Source organism: Oryzias melastigma, linkage group LG7, assembly GCF_002922805.2.
Source record: "Oryzias melastigma strain HK-1 linkage group LG7, ASM292280v2, whole genome shotgun sequence".
Lineage (NCBI taxonomy): Eukaryota > Metazoa > Chordata > Actinopteri > Beloniformes > Adrianichthyidae > Oryzias > Oryzias melastigma.
Window position 1 is genome coordinate 16,531,476 of NC_050518.1, and position 18,950 is coordinate 16,550,425.

The window sequence follows — 18,950 nt, forward strand, 5'->3', positions numbered from 1 at the left end:
TGGCCAGGAACTTACCCACAGGCAGAAACCGTGGGTGGGGGAGGGGGGTGAGGGGAGGTGATAGGACCTAACCCATCCGCAACCCTCATTACCCTTCGGGAGACGAGCTGAGAAATGGAGGTCTGCTAATTGTTTGAGTTTAAAAAGTCCCAATGCGTTTTGTCTTTATTTATGCCAACAGAGCTTGGGACTTACTTGGAGAACTTGGAATAATACTTTTTAAAACCAGGGTCTTGTGATGCTGTCTGTTAGCAATTTTAGGCAACTTCTGATCATTTTCTTTATCACAACTATTTATAGTATATCATAAATCGCACCAGAATATAAATTGTAGGACTCAAAAGATGCATAATATAGAAGAAGCAATCATATAGAAGTTGCTCCAGAGTATACGTCACAATTTTGGGAGAAGAGTGCAACGCTTCTGATTAATCCAATGCCATTTAACGCCATTTACGTGTCAAATTCACCTCCGCTGCCCCTTTTTCGACATTCGACACAGTGTCTAGTTTGTTCATAGACTAGACACTCCTATCGCGTGTTGTAGAAGCTACCGTCAAGCTTATAGTTTCATCGCTATATGAAAAATATTGACTGTATATCTCATTTACAACGCACAGAAGGCATGGATGACGTTGAGAAATCAGCATTATATATTTTGAAGACCTCTACAAAAGCATTAGTAATCAGGTCTCTATGTCTTGGTTTTTTAGTCAAATCTTTAACTTCAATACTGGAGGAGCCAGCCTCTGAATTACTGCATTTTCAGCGGTACTTCCATGACTTTGTAACCCAGAGGACTTGCTGTTCCGCATTTGTCCGAGGGGGACAAAAAAATAAGATTAAGGCCCAATCCGCATTCTTCCCTTCCCCCGATCCCCACATTTAGCCCTCCAAACAGAGAGTTCTGGAAAAATAGGTGGCTCTGAATTCGGACGTCACTTCCGATAGTCGTCGGTCAGCTAGCATTAGCACAGAGCTTCCAACGCTCGAATATACATAACAGCAGTTTTCTAATTTTAAAAAGGTCATGCTAAAACAAAAAGTCATTACTTACATTTAAATGTAAATGTCTGTGCTTCAGAGCGCATCCACATGAAGAAAAGCGCTTCTACTCCGCGTCACACTCTTCCACGGTTTACCCTTGTGACAGAGGGTGGGAACTAAAAAAAATACATGTCGGACACAACTCTCACTACAAATGCACCTTCAAGGAGGGGTAGAGAGAAAGGGAAAAATTCGGATTGGACCTAATAACGTCTCGATACATATAAGAAAAATATGATAAAGTTCAGGAGGAGAACGATTAGATTCTCATCCATGCTTTTTTTAAATGGTGATTTTTCTTCTGTGTTCCTGTCAGTAGCAAATACTAATAATCACACACATAGTGCCCTCTAGTGGATGTTAGTGAAAACAGCTGCTGAAGGCCAAATAATGGGAAGCATCACAATACTGCAAGTCACTCCTGGGTACAAGTTGCTATAATTAATTGCTATGTGGTGCATTAAATGCAACAAGAGTCAGATATCTCTGTCAGTCAGTCATACTTTATTAACTGCGTTCACTGTAACTCTAGTACTTATTTGTATCACGCTACATGTTAGTTGCATTAGTGTATTCATAATACCTTTAATTCCCAACCTTATTTGCATCACGGGAAAAAACAGACTGATATCGCAAAACAAACATTACGAACTCCCAACCTTGTCAGTAACATAAAAAAAAACAAAACAAAAAAAACAAACAAAAAAAAACATTGCTACATGCTAGCTGTGTTAACATATTTACAACAACTAACTTTTTTATGTGTTTCAGACACATAAAAAACAGACCTATATCATAAAAACAAACGTTACTGTAACTGTAACTCGAATTAATAGTATTTATAAAAAATTAAATAATTACAGTCTGATTGCTGCCAAACGGTAGCAGCATTTGCATATTTATCTACAATAACATCCAACCTTGTTTGCGACTTGTAAAAAAAGGAAAAAAAAAACACCCTGACATTTTGACAGAGTGCCGTGTACCTCTCAACATCACTTCATCATCAGTAAACATCACTACAATAATATGAAGCATATAGTCGTTTTGAAAAAGAAAAAAAATACGTTTTTTTAGTGCGCCTTATAGTGCGTAAAATATGGTACCAATTTGTTTGAGGTCCTTACAGGTGAAACTGCACGTTCTTTCGTCCATGTTTTATGTTCATTGCTGCAAACTTTATCTGTCTATCTGTCCTCACTTTTAACCTCCAGTAGAGCGTGGTGATATGTATCAAAGGCACACTGTAGACCAGACAGTGATGGATTATATCGCCACGTTCAAAACATATCATGTGTATGAAACTTATAATAGTGATATACAGCAGGAAAAAAACAAGAATATTAATCATTATCTCCTTGGTGTTTGCCAGAATCATTACTTCACATCTTTTTAATTCCCCTCCTACATGCTTTGCTCACATATACTGTGTATGATAATACAGCAGAATTCCCTAGAAAGCTGTTCTCATTTATGTGTTATTCCATTATTCGCATAAAAACCTTGAACTGGGAGTGAAATATTATAAGAAATGCTGCTCATTAAGACGACAGCCTGAAGTCTCTCTTCTTTTTTTTTTTTTATTTTAAACCACCACATCATCTGACAAACGTCCCCATGCAAGTTGAAGACAACGGTTTTATGCAGAAAATGAATTGATAAATAGAAATTAGTTTCCAAGCGTAGCTAACTGCTCTGACTTTGAATGTGCCGCTGCCACTCACTGAGTGAGGCAGACGCTGAGGTGGCTGCAGCCGAAATGAAAGAGCCTGAAATTCACAGGGCATGACTGGCAGCTCTTTTATCCTAAAAGAAGCAACTCTTTGTCCGAGAAGTCAGTGGATTTAATGCCTAGGTGCTGTATCTTGTTTGAAAAAATATTTATATATCAATAGGACTTTCAAAAAGTTAATTCATTTTTTGCAGCCCTGATTTGACTGTGAGTCCACTTCATTTGTTTGCTGCTAATTTTTTCTGGTGGTGCTGTGTAATGAATAGTTCCCTGCATGAAAGCGGCTTCTCCTTTTTTTCCTTTTGTTCCCCTCTGATCATTCAGCTGCAGCGTGTTCCTCAGTTTAGACAATAAAACTGCTCTGGTGGTACCTCAGAACAGATGCTGTCTGTGATTCTTAATTGGGCAAAGCGAATGATAACGCGCGCGGCTCATATAAAACACAGAATACATGTGGAATTACAGGGACAGACGGATATAGCAGATCCTGTGGATCCACTCTTGCGTTCCTTTGGGGGCGATGACGTCCCATCTTATCGCACTCAGAGGCTCGACGCCAGCTCCGTCTCTGTGGATCAGCTGGGTTGAATTTTCCATATGGATGTTCTTGCAGACTTTGTGTTATAGAGAGGAAGGCAGCTGCACACATCTGTATATCCTGTGATTCAGGGCACTCTGGGGTTATATGTTGAGTTGATGGTGCTGATTTATTTATTTATTTTTTTTTGAAGCAACCTTTTAGCCGATTTAAAGTCAGGAAGTTTTGTCTTTTATTTGCTCATTTTGTCCTAACCTAAGGTAATATCGTTTTTTGTTTTCCATTTTAAGCTTCATTGTATGACTGATAAATTAAGTATTTTAGATCACCTGCAGTGAATTTATTTACATCCAATTTGCACTCATTAAAGCATAATAATTGATTCATTTTCACATGCTGGAACATTATCTAGATTAACTAAGTCCTCGCCTTAGATTTGGATATAAAAAAAGACTAAAGACTTACTTTCTGAGAATAAAAATATTTGTTTACCCTTTCTCCTTCTTTCAGTCCTAGCCGCATCATCTGTCACCTCTCCATGACTGACATCCCGTACATTTTTACCAGTCACGTCTTCCGTAGAACTGTCTTGATTTAGAGCATACGTTGCTTTAATTTCTGCCACGTCTGTCTTTGTTGCACTGTTTCTCATATTGATCAGAAAGTGGGGGTTCACCATGTTTGCAAATCATTCTTTCTTCCCAAACAAATATGTGTTCATTCTCCAACCATCTGCATATTTGAGCCCGAAGACAGCAAAGTTATTAAATAAATACTTGAATGCATCACTGCGAGGGGTTTCTATAAACATTGCTGTTCTCTAATTCTTGTGAGCTGATTAAGAAACACAAATTGCAGATTGAAATGCATACATTATGATGTAAGTACTGGGCCTGCTAATTGCAATTATTTCCCTGAATAATGTGCCACATTCTTTTGTGCAGCGCAGAGATTTCTGTACTAAAGCTCCATACGCCGTAAAATCACTCAAGTGTGTTTATTGTGTATAAATAATGAATAGACACAGGCCTTCTAAGTTGATAGTGAAAAATTTCTGCTAAAATCCCCTGACGGATTGCATTTTACCGTAAAACAATTTATCCCACCACAAAACAAAATGTATGCAATTTTCTATTTTTGAATTGGAATTATTACAGTCAGCATTTTTCTACAGAGGCTGATAGACTGATAAAGAGGCAGATGAGTAAGTCAATACCATATGAAGCCCTGCTTAATATTCTTATTTGTCTTGCTCTCCTTGCAGATGAACATGGACATTTGAAAATATACCTACCCAAGAAGCTGCTTGAATGTCTACCAAAATGCACGTCGCTGCCAAAGGAGAGACACCGGTGGAACACTAATGAGGTAAGGAACCTGCTCCTCATCATTTCTCCTTCCACTAAATCTGTCTCTTTACAGCGCTATCAGTCCGGCAGATGAGCTGTTCACGCAGGCCCTTTTTCAGATAGATTTGTAAGTCGTGTGAACTCTCTCCTGATCAGCCTGTCTGTGAGGCTCCTCACACAGAAGGAAAAAAAAAAGCTTTCCGCCTTGCTGCCATCATCTAAATGTGTAAATATGTCATGTGTTTGAATTTATTATAGGCTCAAACAGGGGATCCCTCCTCAGATTACAGGTATCACTAATGTTATAATCCGTCTCCACATACTTAAATTACCTATAGATCTGCCACTGCACTATATCATACACACACATATAGATATTATTATGTATTTTTGCCTTCACGCATTTACTTAGATTAGTGCATTGCTTTTGCTATAATAACCTGCATTAAAAACAATTGTTACACTTTGACCCAGGTCTTCTATTTCGTTTTATTTTCTAATATTTAGGTTTATAGCAAAATCATTCAGCAGATAATACTTTCTCTGCATGAATAGTCTTACCTGGAATTGTGATACGGTAAATTTGAGCGTGGAATGTAAAAAAATAATAATATACAAATGGAGTGAATATTTCTATCTGGTCTTGAGCATGTTATTTAGAGGTCATTTTATACCATTGTTTATGCTTATAAGTTGGGCCATTTAAAAATTGACTAATTAATTATAAACCTGGATAGAATTAATCACAATTATTACTATTATTTTTTAAAGTAACAGTATTTGTCGACCATGTATTATCTGCAAATAATCATCATATGAAATAGCACACAAAACTGTAGATTTAGAATGTTTTATTTTTAATTAGTGCTGTCAATTGATTGAAAAAATGAATCGGATTAATCACGCTTTTGAGTTATAATTAATTACTATTAGTGACAATGTTTTACTAGGTAAATTTTATATGACAATATGTGGCTTTTGAACAAAAAAAGGCCAGAGAGAAAAGTTTTTCTTCATTTTTATTGTCTGAAATGTTTAAATGTATGAAGTGTTAACCGAGAAAACACATCAACAGCAAGATAAGCAGAACTCTAAATACTTTTATGTCTGCAGTATTACGTCAAGAAAACAAAGACGCTGACATACAGCCATAAAAAATGAACCTGAAGACATAAAAAAAAAAGAAAAAGTTCGACCACATAGCCCCAATTTTCTATATTAGTGCACAGGCTGCTTTAAAAAACAAACTTTCCTTCATCTTAAGAACAAAAACAAGCAGTATGAGGCTCAGCGACGCGTTGTCATGGTACCGGACAATGGCTCAAATAGTCTGCTTTTTGTGAAAAGGGATCTAAACAAAAAAAATAAAAAATAACAAGAATAAAGTATTAAAAATCGATTGATATTAATAACGAAGTGCTCCATCGCACAATGTGGAAACCTTGAGAGGACCATTTATTCGCGAGGTGTAATTAATTTACGTTAATAAATATTTACGTGTCAATTCATTCTGAAGTTCACAGCCCTATTTATAAGTTAAAACCCAGGATATGATGCTGAAAAAATCAGTTGGTAAAATCAGTCTAATAGAAAATCCCATCATTAAGAGACGAGCACGCAGACTTTTTTATGTTGTTCTTTAAAAATGCAAATAAACAAAAAGGCAAAATGGATGATATTTTAAAATACAACAGAGAATACCTGAATATTACACAAAGGATCAATAAATGTGCAAGCAATCTTCATGATTGATTAGTTACGGAGTCTTTAATTTGTTTTTAAGCCCAGCAGAAACAACACGCAACTTTTAAAGACGTCATTCTCCATGTAATTTGTAACTTGCCTGGCTTTGCCTGCTCCAAAACTCATTTGTCACCATACTTTCTCAGGGGAAAGGTGGATGAATTTATTGCTTTCAATTCTTCTATTGATAGATTAAAAGTGCTGCCTCGTCTTCTCAAAGAAGAAAAAAAAGTGGCGGTAATTAGACCTAAATACACTCCGTGACAAATCTTAAAGCCAATATGCAAAAATCAACCATCCGTGCTTTGGGATTAACAAATTGTGACCAAATAAATATAGTCATCTGCAGCGATGAAAGTTAATTGACTGAAAAACAACCAGATGATAAGGCACCAGACAGGCTGGTTTTGAAGAATCAGGATATACAAAAAAGACAATCTGTCTGGGACGGCGAGGGAATTAATATTTTAGAAAGAATTGGTGTAGTCTGCGACATAAACGGGGAGAATAAACCTGATCTGGAGTGGAGAAAGACAAAGTGACAAGCTGATTGATACAGAAGGAAGTATGCTTATGTTTTCTGTGTTTCTCCATCCACTGTTGCTTTCCATCTGTCATGTCTTTGTTCACGCTAGCCCTGCCCTAGTTATAAAAAAAATGTAAAACGCTTGTGTGTTTCTAATTGGCTGTTGTTGTAACTTGTTTGCCTTGTTTGACCTGCATTGTGCTGCCAGCAGTCTGAATTAATTAACACGGCTTTGAAATTGATCTCAAAATGTAAGTCTAAGCATTTGCTGGCTAATGCTGTCGGCCACGGTTGTTAGCACGTCTCCCGCTTTATTACGAGAAGAAATCATTTTTTCTGGAAAAGACCGTGTTGTGTTAGTCGGGTGCAGATTGTTGCGTGAATGTTTTGGCAGGCTGAAAGGGAAGCGGGTGAAAATGAGCAGCGTAGACGCTCGCCCTGCCTGTACGGTCTGCATGCCAAAAGTGTTTGCCAGGGCTGAAGGGAGCAAAGCAACCTTTCCTAACATCAAGGACGTCTCTCTCTTTTTTTTTTTTTTTTTTTTTTTGCAGACCATGCAAATCGGAGTATTTGTGCCTCATTGGTGGCAGACAGGCAGGAGGGGAGGGATCACACAGGCTCTCGTCGGTGCAATTGTGTGACTCTTACTGAAAGTGACACCTCATCAATTCTGTGCATATTTCCGGCACAAGACTAGCATGCCTAATGCACTAATTTCCCTCCTTTTCGTGTTTCAGGCATCCGAGTAGTCTGTTAGGTTCACTGGCGATGTTCATCTGAGAAATTATCATCTGATAGATTTCAATTTTTTTTCCTTCCACAGTCTTGTTTTGTGTTTCGGCAGTATATTTAGTCATCTGGCGGGGTTTCTATGAAGCACACGCAGTCTTTAGCAGATGCATTGGCACCCCAGAACTTGATCAACTGTGTTAAATATTTAGAGCTGTTATGATTTATCAATTAATCCGTTGGGAGAAATTATGTGAGAGCTGCTCGATGACTGATGAATTATAAAAGCCATTTTTCAAGTTAAAGTTCTTTTTAGATTTTTTTCAGTTAATCAGATTTAATTAGTCGTTAGATGATTGACAACTTTTAGCTTTGCTTTATTGGCTAAATAGGTAATCAAGAAAGTAATTTTGGGTCTTATAGGACACTGTAGGTTTTGTTTGCTTTGTGCTGTATAAAAAATGCATGAATGTATTAAATTTGTGTGACCTGTACAGTTTAGATGTTTTAATATAACATCATTAACTTCTTCTGACAGGCTGTTATTAGCATGTTAAAATGTAATGATGATAGACACTCCACGTTTTATAGCTTTGCAAGCTTTTTTTTAATGCTCCATATGTTATTAACATACATTTACACCTCCAGTCAAGCCCCTATAAAGAATTCCTGACATGACTGAAAAGCGATTTAAGGCTTCTAAATGAAGGAATATTCATAAAATATTGATTTGTCCTGTCCACTGCTGCCCTCTCTTCACAGCAGTAAATTTGGTAACATTCTATTTTACTTCATTTTATTGGAACTTGCTATTTTTAGAAGAAGAGGAAGAGAAGGGGGGGCTTCAGGACTGTGGAGATGCTGTTTAGGTGAAGTGAAGCTCATCCAGAGCTATTCATTTCTATCATTCTCATGACTCCCCAGTGAAGTCTGATGTTGCTCGGGAATACATTTGAAGCATTTACAGGAAAATTAGATAAACCAGTCGTATCGAAATTCAAGGGAGGGGATGGGAGCTTAGAAGGTTGAGTGGTACACTTGCTGGTGAATCACAAGTAGCGTGCAAGATGGGAGGACTGCGGTATCAGCCTTTGAAGTTGTAAGTGTGCCAGACATTGACTGTATAAGAGAACCGGACCGAGTGAGTGTGATGTCACCCTTAGAAAAGGCTTTACTTCTGGCTCCAACCAAATGAAGTCAATTCAGTCGCCATTTTATCACGATATGGACGTCGCGATATGGTCTTCGTTTGGGCTGAATCAACATTTCTATGGCAACCACTCTCACCAATCAGGAGTCAGCCTGTTGGAAGTCCACACACCTAACTCTCAAATGATTTGATGTGCAACCATATTCTTTTATTGAAGCGTTTAATTGGCCTATTTGTGACTTGAACTAAATAAAAATGTCAAAAAAATAAAAATAAAAGAAAGATTATCAAGAACATGTTAAAAAGGTAGCAGAGCAAGAATGGTTGTTCTGACAAAAATGATTTAATGACTGAGTAACAGTATATGGGATTTTGGCTTCTCGTAACGAGTAGGCACTTCCTGTTTAAAACACGAGGGGGAAGGGATCACTCCGTCCAGTTCTCATGTACAATCAATAGTGCCAGACAGTGTTTGAAAACAAGGAAGCTTCTACTGAATGAAATAAAAAAGGAGGTCATGATTCCAAAACCTTTTTTTCCCTTCTGTCCAATAATCAGTGACATTTCTGTGATTTTTCATCTGTCAAAAAAATTGACTTGAGAGCTAGCTTTGTAGTGAATGAAGTTCCAGAAGAAATTCTTTCCACGAGTCTTTATTTGTGAGTTTGCGGAGCTGCTCTTTCAGCCGTCGATGTTCTCCTGCTTCTCAGGTGAGACACGTGGGAGCAAAGCTTCACAGAATTCTCTTCAGGTCTGTTTCCAGCTGCTATTGTCTGCTCGCTGCTCGGGAAAAACAACTTCTGTTTTGCTAGACATTTTGGCCGAGATTAAAATCTCTTTAAAGACGGACATCTCACACGGCGAGGCTTTAGGCTTATATCTGTTTGAAGATCAAAACTGAGTCAGCCTGGTGTTGCTTCTGTGCGGGTTGCAGGAAAGGATTTACGTCAGAGGAATGGAATTTCAGCCGGCTTAATATGGAAGATTTAAAGTGTTTAATGAATATGCATCAGTCCAACAGCACTTTTGGTGTTAAACACCTTTACTTTATTCCTTCACTGTCAAGTTCTTCCAGCCTATAATTAAATTAACTTGTCAGCAGAGTGCTAAGGACAAGGAAAGGTATTATACATCATAACATGCAGGATTAATCTCCTTTTTGTGAATTTAACATTGCAAATCTTTAACAAGATGTTCTCGTGTGCTGACAAAACTTTCCAGTTGTGGAGAAGTGACTACACTCCGAGTGCCTTGGTTTTAGGAGCAGGGGAGTACAGCGTGGAGCTTTGGTTGAGGGAGGACATTGGGTCTAAGCTGGTGTGACACCCTTAGCTATTAATGAACGCCACAACGCTCTGAGTCCTGTGAGCTTCCACTCAGCTTAGGGGGAGGCTGCTTCTGAACTGGTGCTGAACCAAAACAGACAAGGGAGCATCAGCTCAGGCCTCCACCGGCCCGCTACACATTTAATGCCCTTGTCGTTAGGAATAATCCTCTCTGCCTCACGCCGCTGCCAGCAGCAGCACAGTACGGTGCCTGCGTGCAATATGTCACCGCTCAGGACAGAGCAGGAGAGCCAGTAGAAAACACTTTGTGGACTCACCGGGCAGCTGGTGTCACAGGGAGGGGAGCTGTGATCAAAAAAAAAAACAAAAAAACGCTTGACAAACAAAACGGCTGACGAGATTGTATAGATTGTCAGTAATGCTGTAACGTAGCTGTAGTAATGACAACAGAAGCTGGATGCAGTGCAGTGCAATCATTTACTCCTTATCTCTGACTGAAACATAATTTGTGTTAACCCACTGCGTGCCACTGTGTTATCACAGGCCCTTCTGTTTTGATTTTACACATCAATTACTTCCTTTAATGCAACCAGACAGGAAAAATGAATCACTTTCTTCTAAATACATCTGTTCCCTGATAACAGCGGTGTCTCTTTTTAATGCATTTTTAATGAAAACATTTTCACCAAGAGTATAGAGGGATATTAATACAACAGGCTTACATCTAACCTATGTATTATTGATTTCTTTCCCTCTGAAAGAAGGCTCATTCCAAAGCATTGAAAAACCTAATTAGTATCACCTTTTCTTTGCTTAGCAACACGTCCTTGAGTCCCATGAATGCTGGGTTTATTGTTTGTAGGTCGTGGGTCAGCAAGATTCTTGACCAAAACAAAACTTCAGGATTAATTCAGAGATGCTCATGCGTTACTTCTTGAATGGTCAAGTCACGTCTTGTTAATTGAAGGTTAATTGAGCATTCGATTGGCACTGAACGTCACCATGGTGCTGGAAAAAAAAAAAAAGCTGTGGGAACACAAACACATGACTTAGCCGTGCCCACCTCAACAAAAATCTAACAAAAACACAAGAAAATTGGAAACAGATAAAAAAGGATAAAGAAGATTGTTCCAAAGTCAGAAAGCGCAAGTCTTGAATCCTATCAAGCCCAAATCCCAATTCTCAATCTCTGGTTTAGATATGTTTGGCTTGGACTGATTAAGCCTTTTTGGATTTTACGGGTCTGTGGAGGGTCAAAGATAGGAGCAGAGAGTAACCAAACCCATAAATCAACTTTTTTGGGCTTTTGACCTCTACAAATGGGGCTTTAAAAAGTTGTTTTTGGACGGTGGGAGGATGCAACATTTTTGGCAATTTAAAATAAACTTGTTTAATTCCTGAAAATATAGTCTAAAACTCTTTGTGTTCTGCCTCCTATAAGTTGAAACGAGGTATTATGAATTTTGTGATTGGTCAACTGGTTTAAGTCCCACGTCGTTGTAGAAGTTTCACGTCAGTTTAAAAGCTCCGCCCATCTTTGATTCTGTAACGTTGTTGTTATCGTGTTAGCTTTAGCATAGCATAGCTTTAGGATGGCTCGTAAGTGTTTTGCCTTTGGTTCGTTCCAGTGGACTTGGAAGTTAGGTAACAGTGGTTGATTGTAATTGGCATAGATATAAGCGAGCTCCTTACTTATGATGGGATTTGCTATGAATGTGTCACTCGGGATTGTTAGCGCAACACATTAGCCTTTATTAGCAGTGATGCTAGCATCATTTTACAACTTTTACAACTGGAACGTACGTTTTTTGTGTGTGTATGGTAAGTGTATTTGTATTTGTAAGGACGATGTAAGTTACAAGCACAAATGACATATGGGTGATGCTGTCATGCGGTTCCAAATTCTGACTAAAGCATTATTCAAGTTTTTGTTTTAGGTTTGTTTGTGGACATAAAAGCATCTTTGTTTCCAAATCCTTTGGGGGAAAGAGACAGCCCTCGTACCCATTTTAAAGTTTCAAAAGAAAACAGATCTTGAGATGTGTTTTAATAATCACAATACTATCTTAGACTTTTTAAAGTCCTGTCGTCCAGGTCTAAGATTTAGATCAGAAGTATAATAGCTGTAGCCGTCTCCTATTGCACAATACCTTGATGAAAACACTGCTTTCTCCTTTGGCTCTGAAAGACTTGCATCAAAAATGATCATGTAGATGATTTTTTACTGCCTGTTTTGAAATTACACTGCCACACCCAAAACTGACGGCGTTGTTTTTATGGACAGTCACCTCATCGCACACAAGGTCGGGCTTGATTAAATGTTTATCTTCTTTTAAGGTCTTTACCATGCAGAATTCTCTGTGAGCAGAGTAATTAAAATACCTCCCCCTATTTGCATGTTTGAAAATAAATTCATTAACTTCTCTGAAGCAATTTTCAGCAATTAAAGGTCATCTACCCATCCATCTTTTTTATTTTGTTTTTTCTTTCTGTTTCTCTATTCATGTTTTTAAATTGTGCTGTTTTTCTGTTGTGACCTTAAACCAAGATCTGGGTCCTAATTTTGTACCATAAACATATAAATATGAGCTAGTATGAATACAACCATAAATCCTTGTATATTTCATGTTGTTTATTTTTTTGTTAGCGATTCTGTTTTTATGCACTGACCTGTCACTAAACCTCTTATGAAAGACTTGGAGGGCAACAAACCATCTGCTCACACATTTCCATACCACAGTGATTCATAATGTCCGTTTTCCCCTAAATTTTAATGTTTTTTACAGGAATTCTATTCATGTCTGTGTTGACTTGTTGGGGAGGCGTGTTTTGATCTGCTGCTTTTTACACTCAATTACAGGTGACTAAATAATGCATTTGCTGGTGCTTTCGTCATCTCATTTAGCTAGTGAAAGTAGGAGACAGAAAAAGAAGGAATCTGTGGAGTATCTACGGTTGGCTGACTTCATAGTAACGTCCCGCGAGCTTGATAGCTTTACTGATTGCTAGTGTTGTCGCGTACTGTGAAGTGTCAATTGCAAGGCGATGGTGTAGTGAGGCAGTTGTAATAGAAACCCACCAGTCAGGTCATTCAGGCGGTTCTGCATGCAGCAGGAACCCTTTGCTTTTTTCCCCTGGATGTGCACATCAAGGCAGGGGTCCTCAGTATCCTCTGAAGACAGGGGTATCCACTCAAAATTGCATGACCTCTATTGTAGCGTATACAGGTCACTCCACCTCCTGTGGGAAGTCTCTAAATTGAACCCAGCTTGTGTCTTCGATTTCTTTCCATCCCGCTCCCTTCCTCTGGCTTCTCTCCTTTCTCTTATCTTCCGTCTCTTTCCTTTTTCGCTCATGTGTTCACGGCCCGGCAAAGCTATTCAGGTAAGGATAGAAATATCTCAGCATTTCTGTTTTGAATTGCTGGGTCAGGGTTTTTCTGTGCAGAACCATGCTGTAATGGAGTTTTACTTTATTTACAAGATAAAAGAAAATGAGTTCTGCACTTGATGTGCACATCTTCGCTTCAATAAACTATTATTTTGTTCCACATAGGGAGAATGTTCCCGTGAATGAACAGCCATGTGTCAGCCATGACTGGGGTTGAATGGAGGGAGTATTATCATATTCACCACCGTGACCCTCTTTGTAATCTATTTATCTAATCACAGACCTTTGCAATGCATGGTCATGCATTTTTGCAAACGGAGTCTCTATAAAGGTTTTGAATTTCGAATTCTTTACAGCAGCAATGTGCTTTTTTCCTCTGGCTGCCTTTGGGTTTTCTCTGTTCTGTACCAGTTCGAAGGGTCGCCCACTGCTCTTTTACTTTCATGGAAATGACTGGGATGGTGATTCATTGCTAATTATCCTCATGAACTTTCCTGAAATGATTTATCTTCCCAGTAATATAAAAAAAAAGATCCACAAGTAATTGCATTTGTTAAAATGTTTCCCCTAATTTTTTTCATATAAATTAATGCCAAAAAAATCAATTTTGCATGAAACAATCAAATTCTCTTGATTTTTTTTTATTGCTATATCTCCAGCTGCAGTTAATATGAAATTAGCAGACATCCTTGAATAATTTAAATAGAGAGAAAGCGAGTTGGCTAACACTGAGGGATAACAAAAATCAAACCTCAGCTGCAGCTCACAGCGGAGGTCTGCAATAGAAAACAAACAATAACGGGGCATTTAGAAAAACGCTAACAAGTTTAGACAAATAGGATACATACAAGAGATTGCAAACAAAATTAATGCCAGTTGTAGTCCTGACATGCTTACCCCGTGGAATACAAAAAAAGGAGTTTGTTATTAGGAGGCTTCTGAATACAAAAAGGCCATTGCTGCAAATACTGAAGCATAAAATGACTTTATTCTGAATTATGCATATTCAATCAGATAAAATATTGTTCATGACTGGGGTGATATTGTTCAGCAAGTGCACTTAATGTTTTCAGGACCACTAACTGAAAAATCCAATTTTGCAAGCCGATCATCATCATTCTGAAATACAATGTGAGTGAAGGAAAGTTTGAAGTTTCATATGTCGGACAGATCTGTCTGGTGACTCTTTAAAGCCTTCTAAACAGCAGTAGGGCAGCAACAGTTTATTCATACTGAAAAATGACCCACTTAGCTATAAAAATGACTTTTCTAGTGGTGAGATTAATTTATCCTCTTATAGAACAAATTAAATCAAAAGTTAAAGCAACTGTTTGAAGAGCCTATATTATGCTCTTCTTAAGCTTTTCGGGGTAAACTACTGTACACTCATATTTATGATCATATATTACCTTTGGCACACTAAAGAACAAGTTTTTGAGGAATTAAAATTATTTTTCATGGATTTTTTTTCCCTACGCAGAAGTAAAATGCCTGACCCAGTCAGATCAATGTTTTCATAAGAACAGTTAATTATGATAGATAGAATTTCTGATTTATAAATTTAATAAAGAATTCAAAAGTTTCTATTAATTTTTCAAAGATGGTGACTAGAGCCTATCCTAGCAACACTGGGAGTCCATCGGACGGCCAGAGACACGGACATTCACCCCCAATGGACAATTTAAAGTCACCAATTGACCTACAAGGCATATATTAGTGGACTGCATGAAGAGGTTAACCAAAAAAAACAAAAAAACATGCATACAAACCCAGCTGGGATTCAAACTAAGGCGTGTTCATTGTGAGGCAAGAGTGCTAACCACTACATCACCTTCAAAAGCAATTTGAAAGTATTTTTTTATGAAAAAAGGTAGTTTGCTTTAAAAAAACTAAAAAAAAGGATAATGTTGTTTGCCTCAGTACCTAAACCACAATCAGAATTTATTGTTAAATAAATCTTATTATCTGAGCAGCAAGATGTTTGCATTTAGTATTCATTTTAGTTTATTCAATAACTGCAACCAATAAAGGGTTTTTTTCTTCTCATGACAGGAAGCGGCATGAACACCCCATGCTCAGTGATAAGGGTTGCTGAGAGCGGTGAGACAGATTCATTAATAAATAAACAGATAAATAAGTAAAATAAAACCACACCAAGGATTTTTCCTAGATGACATGAACGTTTTTTTTTCAGTCCGTTCATCCTTAGAATTTCAGTCAAAAATGAAATAAAAAAAAAACTTGAAATGCAAGTCAAACAATTGGAGGAACAAATGCATTCACACATTCCTTCTTACTCTGCTGTACTAAACTCAATGCTGAGACCTTCAAGCTTATTGACATGTTCAGATGGCAAAGAAATCCTCTTCTTTTATGCAATACAATCAGCAACAGAAAGACACTTCACGGTGTACAGATGTTGCAGGTTTAGCTAGCAGCCACACTGCATATAGGATTTAAATTAGATTTTAGACAGAAATGACTCAGATTATAATGCAGTTCAGCCTTGCAGATATTAGAAATAACTTTCAAATTTGTCTCCTTAAGATAGTTTAAAATAAAAAGTTCTATAGTCTTTCTCTTGGTCACTTTCTGTTTATGTTCCGGTTCTGTTTCAGTCCACCTTTTATTAGGGGGCCAAATGCTCAACCTCAGTTTTCTGAGATTTTTACATTGGATTTAAAGGTTAAAGCAAAAATACTCTAAAGTGTGTTGACATTATTAATAATTAATAATTGAATTAATTGTAATAATTATTGCTAATTATTAAGACGTTAATAACACACTATTGAGCCCAGCACTATTTTTTGGGCATTATTTTACAACAAAAACTCTTTCTTTCTCGCATTTTTGCTCTCAGGGATTCTTTTAAAACTATGGTCTGACATTTTAATTAAATTAATTAGATTCAGAGTTACACCTGTTCCAAATTGGCAATTAAAAATGTTGATATTAAAAGCTGGTTCAAAAAGAAAAGCAGTAGTTGTGCAAAAGATTTCCACTACTTCTCTAAATGTCTGCTGTACTCTTGTTCAGACACCTCAAAGTTTAAAACAAAGCTGTGTTCCTGGCACAGTCCTGAGATTTGATTGGATAATGTTCTTTCGGTGTTATCCATCGGCTGTAGTTTTTGACCACATACATTTTAGAGCCAGCCTGTGAGATTGTTCTGATAGAGCACATCCATCAACACAAAGCCCTTGCGGGGATCTCCAATAAACTTGTGCCTTCACTGGACTGAGCCCAGGCTGAGCTCATTTTTTGGAGGCTTTTCCTTTCACTTATGTTTCTGTTGTCCATTTTTAGATGTTCTAAGTTGTTTTGTAATGCTTCATGAGTTCAGTATTTGTTCAGCTCTATTACTTGTCCCATTTTGTATTTTCCCAAGGTTAAACAACATAGCCGGTGAACTGAAGCACACCATGTATCTTTTTTATTTTTGTTGAGAGAGTGAAAGCAGAGAGGCTACTTCAAGTATTCCTCAGAGAGAACTGGATTTTTTTTAGGTTATTGAAGGAGCCCGTCATTTCCACACTACAAACTAGAACATGTTTGGATGGGGCTGAGATCGGAAGATGCTTTATCTGGCACCGGATAGAGGAGGCTGCCCTGACTCAGAGTGTATGTTTCACAGACATTCTCCAGGAAATCCCTTTGACTGTTCTTTGGAGTCAGTAGGAGGCCTAATCAGTGGAAGGCCACAGGGGTTCTTCTGATTCATGGCATCCTTCCTGCTTATCCTACTCACTTTCTTTGGTCGATCCCTCAGTATCTCTGTCTTCGTCTTGCTGCCTGTCTCATTGTGTGTTTGGTTTTGATCTCTAAAGGTCCTTGAGAACAGGGAACCGGCAACAACAGCAGGCAAGGATTCTCTGTGGGCCTGTTTGGATCCCAGCCCATCATGCCTTTTTCTATCTGATTGACAGCTCCAGGCATGGCTGTGGCTCTATACCCCAGCTACATTAGGCCTTCATCTGATTAAACCTTCTCATTGTCAAAGACGGAGGGCTAGAACTAGGGCTAGCATTGACCTTGTTTGTTTGCAGCAGGGATAACTTGGAAAATAAAGATTTTTCTGCATTTATCTGTCATTTAATGGTGCTACAAAAATTAATTTGATCACAATTTGTATTTTTTATGATCCTACATTTAGTTGTGTCCTTAGTAGCCTACCGTGACTTTTTATTGTTTTAGCTTTCCAACTGTACAAGTGACATTATTTAAATTTGTAGACACAAGTGTTTGGCAGACTTCCATGAGTTTTGATCAGCTCTTTCATTAGCCCTTATCTAAAAATGTAGACATCTAATTAAAAACCTTTGACAAAACATAAACATGTATTTTTATAACAAGACTTTGTGAAAAATATGAGTATGCCTTACTTTAAAGGGCACACAATACAACTTTATACTCTTTCATAGGTCGTCCTGACTTTTCAAATGATATATTTGTCTTTTAGTAACTCACTGTGTCAAAGGTTATTTGTTCCAAGTTCACTTTTTTGTTTTTTTCAAAGCTGTCCATCCAGGCTGCTTGTAGGATCCTGTTCCAGGAGGATTCCGATCCCCCTTTGGTTTAAAAGTCCTTGATTCCTTTGTTAATCGAGGTAATCTGTGAAGTCCCCCTTTTTCTTTAAGAAGTTTTTCACATCAATACGGCTGTTTAAATTTGAAAAAAATAAAGCTGACAAAGACATAATGATCGGTCCCACAGGCCACACAACCAGGACTAAATGAGTTCTTAGAAACCCTTTTGAGTACAAATACAGTTACACAATGCGTACGCTCTCTGTGGCTTTACCTTTCTAGAAGTCAAACGTAGGACGGGGTTGACAGAATCTTTGTGCTCATGATCTATGTTGCTTGTGTCACCTAATCGCAAGAAAGTTAACTTCTTTCTTTAGGTCTGAGAAAAAAAATAAAACCCTATTAGCATATATTAAATCAAATTTAAGGACAAAGTAGTCTTGCAGTAAAAAATGAATTATACAACTAACATTTGAAAAAAATGAGGACTATAAAATTATGAATTATGGCACAGCAAGGGTCTTTATTTTATTACTCAGTTTCTTCACTTTATTATGTTCGGTAACAGTACATTTTCCATAAGTCTTTTTGGAAACTGCCTTTGGACAAAGCTGGCGGAGTCACTGTGGGGGTTGCAAGTTACTCGCGCTCTGCACACTTTTCTAGCATATGGCCTCTGCTTCTACTATTGCTGTACCTTCAAATTGATGTAAAAGAGTTTGTAGTTTTAAAAAAATAGTGGCGATATGAGTTTTTCATTAGGTACTTCCAGGGCTGAACTTCAAGATATTCAGCTTATTTAATCCCTTGTATGTCAGAGCTTGTAAAGCACTGAACCTGAAACTTCCTGGAATGAATGTGTATTACAGATAGCCAGTGTGTCTCTGGTCCTTTCACTTTTTTGCAGTGCATTTTAGAACTTTTTTTGACCAGT

The 18,950-nt window shown here is 37.8% G+C and overlaps 1 protein-coding gene across 12 annotated transcripts in view; it reads left to right on the forward strand.

Moving 5' to 3' along the window:
* Positions 1-18,950, forward strand: part of camta1a (calmodulin binding transcription activator 1a) — a 326,262-nt gene that overhangs the window by 21,429 nt on the left and 285,883 nt on the right. For all 12 annotated transcript variants that reach the window (XR_004948200.1, XR_004948201.1, XM_024292513.2 and 9 more), the window contains one exon: positions 4,582-4,685. Coding sequence is in view for 8 of the 12 variants with exons in the window: in XM_024292513.2 (XP_024148281.1) it covers positions 4,582-4,685 (104 nt within the window). In the remaining 4 variants the exon portion in view is untranslated. Of the gene's footprint in view, positions 1-4,581; positions 4,686-18,950 lie in introns of those variants that run through there.